The 10,617-nt window shown below is 37.6% G+C and overlaps 1 protein-coding gene across 1 annotated transcript in view; it reads right to left on the reverse strand.

Annotated features, from left to right (window-relative positions):
- Positions 1–3,209: 3,209 nt before the first annotated feature.
- TMEM260 (transmembrane protein 260) overlaps positions 3,210–10,617 on the reverse strand; it is a gene marked incomplete in the record, with an annotated part of 40,982 nt that continues 33,574 nt past the window's right edge. Inside the window, 7 exon segments of the mRNA XM_072427949.1 lie at positions 3,210–4,582; positions 6,039–6,129; positions 6,819–6,872; positions 7,699–7,875; positions 8,789–8,937; positions 9,943–10,114; positions 10,406–10,578. Of these exon segments, the coding sequence (XP_072284050.1) occupies positions 4,322–4,582; positions 6,039–6,129; positions 6,819–6,872; positions 7,699–7,875; positions 8,789–8,937; positions 9,943–10,114; positions 10,406–10,578 (1,077 nt within the window).

Genomic DNA, 10,617 nt, shown 5'->3' on the forward strand with positions numbered 1-10,617 from the left:
ACAGGTTGCCATTAATTAACTGTCATAAGAAAATAAAGAACAATGATTTGCATTTTCTCTTGTACACGCTCTTTAGCAAATACATATAAAAGATGCCTGAAACAGACATTCATTCGAAAAGTAGCCTCTGAAGTCTCCTTTTACACAACGACAGCAGGAGCCAGCTAATTATTAGGAATAGATCAACAGGAGAACAAATGGGTGGAAGTATAAATATGAAAGTAATTAACAAAAAGTAAGAAAAAAAATAAATACATGGAATATATGATCCAGTTTACTTGGCAACAACTTTGTAAAACCATGTTAAAGACAAAAGAGGATTTGAGTGGGTATTTGTTAACACCAGGGGGTACCACCTAGGTAGTTAACACAGGGGCTTGTAAATGTGTCATGTTACTGACTGATAGAAAGACATCTACTTTTATGTATAGTATAACATGCACACAAAGAGGGGAAAAAGAAAAGCTGGAATCTGCTTGGCGTTGGCAACACTTGCAGTTTTCTTGACTTTTATAAGTACAAATAGGCTAAAACCTCAACCAGGTTTGGACAGATGTTGGGTTATGTACACATCAGATGATTGTTACCTGGGATGAATGGTCATGAGAACCTGACATGTGCACAGTGATCACCTGACATAGTTCATAAATCCGTCAGGATGGATCCACGGATGACCACTATACAAATCAAGGGAGGGGAGCGCAGCAAAAAAATTCAGCTCGCTTGTTCTCCCCCTCCCCGATTCATAGAACAGAATGGGTGCTGGGTGTACAGCGCTCATTTGTTCATCTGTCAGTGGAAAAGATCATGAAAGATTTTTTCAAACTATGAAAATGTTACGTGTGTACGCAGCCTGATAGTGGAACTTATAGTGGTAAGCTGTTGATCCCTCTGCAATCCTAGTCCAGTTGGTTCTGTGCCATCCCATCTTCCTTCTTCACGGTGTGGAGAGGGCACCAGGTGTCGCCCTCTTCTTCTTCTGTCACCCCATCTTGCACCGCACAGGCGCAGTGATTTGTAAAGTAAAATTGTGCCTATAACCCGAGTGAAATCTGCATTTTTCATTTTTAAATTCCTGGAAAGCCCCTTCTGCGCATGCCTAGAATTGAGCAGCCCGCTCATATATGACCAACTCGCAGCTATCTGGGATACTTACATCATGTATCCCAGGAGGCTGCAAGTATCCCATTAAGTCTTTATTGCCACAGCGGTTAAAAAATATATAGCGGTTAAAAAAAAAACAAGGAAAAAACAAATTCTTTCATTATAAAAAGGTTCATTATAAAAAGGGTTTGCCACCCTTTAACCCCCTGAGCGGTAGAACAAAGATGCTAAAAGCGGTAACCCCGAGTCACACTTGGGGTAAGTGAACCTAAATCGAGTCTTACCGAATCCGCAGGTGTCCTGCGTAGTCCTTCTCTGCGTCTTCTTTCTTCCTCTGACCGGCTTCCTCTGCACTCGATGAATCACTGGAGTTCCTTCTTGAGAAGTTCAGCCTGTTGAGTCATTTGGTGTAAAATGTGTCCAGGATTTACCAGTCATGTTTTCTTTTTTTTTGGCCTAATTTGAAATAGATAGGAAGACATCTAATTTAAATGTATTTGCATCTACCTTGTGGTTCTAAAAAAGCTGAAGATTCCAGTAAGTGCCGCATTTTGGACAGAACTTGATTTACTAGGTTGTAGCAGAGTTTCTCAAAGATCTGATTCTTCTAAAGAAAAAGATTTTAAAAATGTTTTTATGAACAGTATGTGACACAAAATATTACTGGCTAAAGCAAGCCATTTAGGGAATACCAACTGGTTCACTTTATAACCACACACTACTGGTACCATCACAGGGCCCCCTAGGATTTAATGCCCATGTAAAAACCCCTATGAATAGTAAAATAGATACATACAGGTGTGATTTAGTCTCTGTAATACCCTAGACTTTCACAGTCATATTATACAACTAGGTTCAGGTATGGAACAATCCTTCCACCACCATGAAATATTTTATCAGCAAGAAATGTCCAGATGTGTTAGTGCTGGTTGGCAGGGATAAAGGTACTTGTTGCTGGATATCACTTCTCTAACATGGTTAGGACATCATGAACATGGCATTTTATTTGTAATCAGCATGAGAAGGGCAGGGCATGCATGTCTAAAAGACAGAACCTTCCCTACTCACATCTCCCTGGCTCACAAAACATACTGTGCCTTTTTAAAAATAAATGGACAACTGGACAAATAAATGGACAAATAAATGGACAAAATAAAAAACATTGCACCTCAATGAAAATGTACTGAAGGCTATATTCTTTTTATGCAGCACACTGGAATGCCGGTCTTATTTTTAGGTTTGCTCTGGTTCGTGGTGGTGCCACCTACTGCACCTCTTAAATTGTAAGCTCTTATGGAAAGGGTCCTCCCAATGCTCCTGTGTCATTGTTTGTAACGGTTTGTCATTTGCAACCCCTATTTATTGTACAGTGCTGCTTATTATGTTGGTGCTTTTTAAATACTAATATTAACAATAATCTACAAGTTTATGCTGCATTGTCCCAATGCAGTGGTGCAAATGAGCCCCAACCATAGAAGGGCTTTTGTGCAGTTACACAGTTTGCACAAATGGTGATCCTAATGGGTAAGGGAAGTAGCTAAAAGCTAAAAAAAAAGGTAAAATATTATTTCCTAAAGTTTAGAAAACGTCACTGTTTAGGTTTTAGAAAATAAAATACAAAAATGTGCTTTTATTTCACATTATTTCAAAACAAAAAACCACAAAATTAAAAAAACATGATACATTCATGAAACAATAACAAACAATACATTCTTATTGAGTATTAATATTGAGCCTTTGCATGCTCCTGCCCTATTCATTCCTGTAGATGGACCATACCCATAGCAACCTCAATCCATCCAATGGAGTACTGATAGGAATAAACAGCCCCAGTGTAAAGGACCTGGCAGTGATGTTTTTAAAAAAGCTTTACAGTGCCAGGCAAGGCCGAATACACTAGAAAAGAGAGCAAGCATTCCATAAAAGACAAACATATTAAAGGGTATAGTTGTTCTTTTTAAGTAATTTTTGACATGATATCCACATTTTACATGCTATTTGTTTTATATTACTGTTTTGAATATAAAAAATGTGTAGAACAGCCACTAACAAGAGCTCCTAGTGTTGGAAGGTAATAACTCACTATTTACAAAGGGAATGTATTTTCTTCATTTAGATAATTCTTAATTTTTTTAAGCAATCATACCTTTTATTTAAATAGCGGTGAATCTGACATTCGGCAAAATTCTCTGGTGAAGAATCAATCACTGCAATTTATTACATGTGGACCTGGATGATTCTTAACTGAGATGTCATTAGTTGTGCCAGTATACCCACTAGAACCACTAGTTCTAATAGTGTAGAATTTCAAAGCAAAAGGCAAAACCTGAGTATCTATTGTGCAACAGAACTCCCTGTTCTCCCCACATTTTTTTTGGCTGGGTGGGAAGAAGCTGAAAAGTGCCAGGTGGTGCACCCAGCTAAAAGCGGCTGGGGGGAACACTGTTACCTGATTTATTATTTCATATATCTTATTAAAGAGATATCATAGAAACAATAATGAGAACGTTACTAATGACAAAAAAAAAAGACTGTTAGGCTATGTACACTATGTATAATATTTGTCACTGGAAACAATCTTTCCTGATTGGTTGTTCATTGATCCACCAGGACAGATAGCTGACTCTGGGAGACCGATGTGCACATATGAGATTTGCGTCTTACGAGCCCAACCCTTCACCATTGGGCAAGAATAATTTGATGTGTGTATGGAGCCTTAGTCTAATTACAAAGATTTATTACTGCACAAACACTTTGTAGCACCTAACAAAATGGCTGCTTGGATGTACCTCAAAACCACAAATGGAATGCCAAACCTAAAGGTGCAAAGAGTCTAAAATATCTTGAATAGTTTCACTGAAATAACAAATCCAGTGTGTTTAAATACAAATATGTACATAAGGAAACATCTCAGCATGAATTATGATGCTTTTCTTACGCCCCAGTGCGTCTTGAATATGTCTTTCGGATTTGTGCTTCAAACGGGTCACTGGAAACTAGAAACCTGACAGACTACACTGTAGTATTAATATTGGTTTAGTTGCTCAAATGACCACCTCAGCTTTATTTCCAGAGGGGTTCAGAATACACTGCTAAACCACCAACCAAAAAATAATCTTCACTGTGCTTCTATTACATCATTTCTTCAGAGCCTGAAGTCAGTAGGTCCCCTTTAATGTGTCAGTGCAGCGGTTTCTCCTCAGACTCTGAAGGTACATTACGTGTTTGCTCTCAGACTGTTCCGAAGTCGCAGGCGCTCCTCTTTGAAGTACTGAACAGCGTGTAATATTGCATCCCTTTGATTATCATCTTTCGCCTTGTTGGCGTATGCAGAAAAATGTTTGATGGCATCATCCAAAAGAATTTGCGGGTCAATGTCACGTCTCTCTTGGCGTAGCATTCGTTCGCAGGCAATGGCGTAGTTTTTGTGCCAAGTGATGGGGTGATTCTCTTGTTTGTTAATAACATCTCTGTACAGCTACAAAAAAATGACAGAAAAGACACCTTCTTTATCCATACAACCCCACCAATGCTTCCCCCAATCATCAAACTCTAAATCTGTTTCAAATTTCAATTATAAACACTGATCAGTGTATATAATGCTTACAAGATTAAACTCCATGGGCCATTTATTACATTCCTTTTCTAATCTGCACTTTAAAATTTAAGATCTGTGCCCCTTTCATGCATTATTTTGTAATCAATATTGTTCCAATCATCTTATTTTAAAGCCCAATTTAAATAGAAGAATCCATTAGAGATGTTTTACGAACAACTTTTTTCATAGCCTTGCCTCGGGTGCAATCAGATAGGCACTAAAGTCTGACTATAGAAACCAATACTTTCTTTAAGGCTGCATTCACACATGTAATAATTGTCGTTGGAAAGGATCTTTCACAATGCATGAATGAGAGCTGTACATACAACAGCAACCTGCTGCGGTCTCTCCACTTCACTTTCATTACGATCGTTCCTTGTCCGTCATCCGTGGATCCGCCAGGACGGTCGTCCAGATGATGAGGGCTGTACACACGCCAGATTCTCGTCCGATATCAGCCCTGAGGCAATTATCCGACCAGAATTACCTGAGGTGTGTACATAACAGACCTGGTCAGATGCTACCCCTCACATCCTATGGATTACAAAGTCTTTGTAGAGGTACCAAAAATAAAGGGTATGGCAGTTTTTTATCTGCAGCAACATGTAGGACCCCAATAGAACAGTAAGCAAATTTCCACTATGAGAAAAAGGCATTTTAAAGCATCCAAAGGCAAAGTCGGTAATAAAACAATAGGATTTCGATTGGGCTTTTACATATGAATCTTGGGCATTCTTTGAGACAAAGAAGCAACAGCAGGGCTATACCACAGCCCAGTATAGTTGATCTTCCTTGAAATGCAGTTCCCAGTAGGTTTAAAGCTACTTCCATTTTCAGAAAGAGCTGGGGTAGAAATTAAGGAATTACACCCACCCACAGGGTGTCTTTGCGCCTAAGCAACCATACCAGAATTGTGTCGTTCACAGTGTAAAGGCATAGCTGGGACAAAGTCCTACAATAGATATAGGCAGTTTGGAGACCCATTTGAATGACTGCAGTGGCTTTTGGAGACTGGTCCTTATTTCTGCAAGTCGGGCTGGCTATTATCACACCAAAATGAATGCTTGCGATACAGCAAGTTATGTTTTCTAGTTGTGTCTGATTTCATCTCTAAAAATTACAGCTTGACTTGATGGACACTAATTGACTGAAGCAATGTAATCAAACTTTGCGCTGTGAGAATATTCATCAGTGCAAATAAAGAGTCCATTACTGAACATGGCTATAAGCAGCAAAAAACAGGCACAATTTAAAAGATAATAAATGACTGACAGACAATGTCTACAAACTCTGTTACAAGGAAATGTAATCTATTTCTACAATGAATGATTTTTACCTTGTAGGAATAGAAATAGAGTTGATTCCTGACTGCTGTGGACAAGTGAGCAGACTCAGCCAGATCAAAGATAAAGAAGGCAGTTTTAACTCTGGAAGAAAACATACATCAAAACTCCAATCACAAACTCTAACACGCCTTTAATTGTACAACAAAAGAAGTTACAAAAAAAAACTGCATGATCAACATTCTCAGACCTTGCTACAAAAATACAGTCAAACTTCCTCATTACACTTGTAAGCACAAAAATATACCTTGTTATAACAAATTTCCTTTTACACCGAATGGAAATATACTATCAATATTAGTGTTGCTTTAACAAGCCTCTGTTAGGGTCAAACAATGTCAAACAGAGAATATTGTTCAGTAAACTACATTTGGGAGCTCTTAAATGTACACAGCGGGCCCTCTCATGACTACTAGTCTAATAATAGTGATGGTGGTGAGTAAATGTACAAAGTGGGAAGTGCTGCCTGCTGTGTGCATTTAAAAGCTAATTTTGGTCAGCTCAAACAGTGTTACCATAATGCTGGGTTCTTTGAGGACCAAACTGAATGTTGGCTGAAAATTGGCCTAAATCTGAACAACAACCCCAATGATTACTGACTTTATTGGTGTTGTCTGTGGTAAATTGACAAATGATTGCTTGTCATAGAGATCAATAGAGAGAGATCAATACGAGTCTAATGATAGTCAGGTGTAGCATAAGGTAATTAATATCTGGTAGAGATCATTGTGTCAAATAGAAATAAAAACTGAAATGAAAAAAGGAAACTATACCTTGCTTCCCACATCTCGCCATTGGCCACGGCTTCCCAGGACGACTGTTCAAACCTTATAAAAAAATAAATATGTAAAATATATTTTATAAAGCTGATATAATATGTTTATGCTGGAGTTAAACCTGCAGAATGTACCACAATCCAATCATCTAGCCATTCACAGCTATGTTTAAAGAGGTTTACCCTCCAAGTTACAGGACAGAGGTAAAGCCTTGGTAGTAGACTGAACTCATAACATCTACAATGAAGGAATACTTTGATGGACAATCTCCTTTAACCTTCAATCATGGCATGCTAGTTGTAGCTTTTAATAGCTAACTAACAGAGGTGAATTCTTTAAGGAGGGCAAATGGTAGAAAACAGCATGTTTTAGTAGAAGTATATGTTTAAGTAAACAAGCCAAATTTAATTAAAATAGAACTACAGACTTGCTGCCAATATAGAATAGAAGGAAAAGGCAAAATTGAGAGACAGAGAAGCTTATCATTTTAATGCTTCTCCCTTTACTGTCAAGTCAGGAAGTGACAAGACCTGTAACTTTTACTGAAGGGCAGCAGGGAAAGTTTACTTATCTTGGTCTGTCAGAAAGGCCTGTAAAACGGCAATAAAACAGCTCCCTTAATATGTATTTCATGCGTATATTAATCCGTTAACCTTGAGTATAAAGTTAGCTCTTACAACTACTTAAACATGTTTTTGGGTGCCTATACTTTTTTCCTTTTTTTATTTACATGTATTTCCTTTTAACTATTTTCCATAGCCACTTGTTTCAATGCATGAGGTCCCCCATTACAACACATCCAAAAACAAAAGAAAAGAAAAATAGTACATCAAGTGACCAAAAAACACAAAGCTGCATTGAAAACCATTACACATACTTCCCATACTCTTCTGTCCAGTTATACAGGTTTGTGGTGAGTGCAACCCATTCCTCAGCATTAAAAACTGTATTTTTTGAAACAATCTTCTCACATGTTCCCCATGGCCACAATGTGTAGCTTTTCCTCCATGTTGGATCACCTTCATTTAATCCAATACACACAAATACACCCTTGCTGCAAGTAAAAGTGTAAAATCATCAGATACAAAATAGTCCGTTTTCCAGTGAAACAGATCAGAGTATTACACAAAACTTTTTATAATAAATTTAACTTGTTTTTTTTTTTGATTGAGTTACGAAAAAAAGTGTCTGAAATGCACTAATCAAATACAGAATAGTAAGAAAAAAATCACACTTTAAATGTTTTCTTTTTAAATCAGGTTTACTGTAAGCACATTGAGATCAAAAGACATATATAAAAGGGTAACCATCAAGAATGTAATTCACTTTTATGTGTACAAGTGCACAAAAATATTCCATTTACACTTTAGCATACAAAAACTCACCTTTGTTGGAGTGCAATGCATAATTAGTCTTTCATACACTATCAGGCAATTGGTATATACCCGTACCAGTGTTCTCCCTAGCCCTATTTAACTGGACGCACCAGCCGACACTTTGCAGTGACCACCCAGCTGTTTTTGGGTGGTTACTGATGTTTGGGTCACAGGAGCTGCCACCCACCCACAATTTCTTCCCACCCAGCTTTAAAACATTTCTGGGTCGAACACTGCATAGCAATATTTGAGTTTAGGTGTTTCCAATAATAGGTACAATTAATATTACAACATAAACTTAATTAGACAATTGTGCACTTCCACCTTTGTGGTGATATGTTGGGGAAAGCTCTTCTGTTTTCAAGTATGACTGTGCCCTTGTGCACAAACCCAACTCCATTTAGATATGGTTTGATGTGGAGGAATTCATGTGACCTTATACGTACTCTATAATAAACTCCAAAATAATGACTCACAGTCTCACATAGGTGTGACAATCAGGTATTCGGATATAAAATGTATAACATTTAGTTTCATATATGACATATATATAATAATGAAACTGCAAGCTTAGTAGGAAGATATGCTTACTCTTCATTTACTTTGAGAAATCTGTGGAGGCTAAAAGTCTTTGTCCCATCTGGAAGTTTGGTTTCTATCGGGTTCCATCGATTGCCCGGAAAATGGACATTGGGTAAGTGTTTTGCTGTCTTTGGTACATACCATTCATATGTCATCATCTGTCATGAAGCAATGAGACATTAGAGTATACAACATAGACAGTTTCATGAACTTTTATGTATCATTATTTTTAGTAAATGTCAAATGACAATGTCTGTTAAAATGATATAGCCGCATTATTGACATTACCCAGCAGTAGTGTATGCCTTTGTGCTACCCAAGGAGGTACAGCCAGCACCCCTGTGCCAAGCTCCAGCCTTCAAATGCCCTATGCTTTTTAATAGGCATCATACAGGTAGAACAGGGTACAGGATGCAATCGGTCATCAGTCTACAAAGGACAGTGACTATCAATACATTTGCATTGTCAAGACTTATTTACTAAAACAGTATCAAGACTTAAGAAGACTACATTTTGCCAGGGCCACGATTTCTGGGTCCTGATTTATTCATCTTAGGTCTGCTATTTATAATTTACATTACCAATTCACTATTTAGCTAACTGAGATTTAAATATTAGGATTTATTATTTAGGTCTCATTTTTATGTGTTAAGAAAACAACTTCTAACTGCAATACTCTATTTGTTCCCTGCAAGTATATCTGCTTTGTCACAATTATTCCCACATAGTAATCCTAGGACCCCCCAAAACCCAAATGCTGAGATAAAGCTCCTTAACCTTTGTACATATTACCTATAAACCAAATAAAAGTTATTTTATATAAAACAACTTGTATTATTGTAAACATTATTAGTTAAGGAGACACCCAGGAGCCAATCTTTTTCTACATTAGTCCATTCTCTGAATGCAATGCCCATTTCCTGTCTGGTGAAAGCAGAGGTGTCACAAAGATCATTTAGGAGCAGTCACACAAGGATTTTTGCACAACCCTTAACACATGATTTGTTTAATGTGATCTGACTCTTGCACAGGTTCTTAGAAAAGTCCCTTCTATGAAAAGCTGAGACAGCATTGATTTAGAAAACAAGAAGTGCACTTTAGGGGGGGAAAAATGCCTTTAGAATTCCTAAAAAAGGGCTGTGAAGGGCAATTATCTCTCTCACCTCTTGATCCACTAAAGATAGGTCAGGGCGAAGTCCTTCACAGTAATGAAGATAACGCAAGGAGTTTCCTGGCAAATCACCTCTCAGCAAAATGATGGCATTTAATGGGAATGAGGACAAAATGTTCCTTCCAAATGCTTCCACTACATAATTGCTGCTTTGGTCACAAAGACTAAAAAAGAACCAAGATGAGAAACAATATTAATAATGAAATGATTTGTTCTTATAAACTTCAAAGAAACATAGAACAATAATGTGAAAAAAGTCACACAAACAAAATTCCCCAGCACTAAACCCACCACTCAGATTTGAGAAATGGAAATGATTAGCTGGCAAGTACATGGTGTTTAAAACAGTTCTGGAATTCAGTTTGTACAAGTTGCGAACACCATAATCTCTGTTTCCAAAATAAACAAATCCTACTAGATCCAGAAATATCCAAGACAACATAACAAAGGCTTACCTGTAGTTAGCACTTAACTGACGAGCAACTAAGCCAACAGTGAATATCCATTCTATGCAGAAAATCCAGCGCTTGTTGGTCAACTTTGCAGAAAGGCTGCGTGCTAAGGAAGCTAAGCCGAGGCCTGCTAACATACACACGACAATATTACTCTGCATCCAAAATCTCTCCACCTGTGAAAAATGTTTAAAATTGGTTGCTCTGGGCTACTT

The sequence above is a fragment of the Pyxicephalus adspersus genome, chromosome 12 (assembly GCF_032062135.1).
Source record: "Pyxicephalus adspersus chromosome 12, UCB_Pads_2.0, whole genome shotgun sequence".
NCBI classification, from domain to species: Eukaryota; Metazoa; Chordata; class Amphibia; order Anura; family Pyxicephalidae; genus Pyxicephalus; species Pyxicephalus adspersus.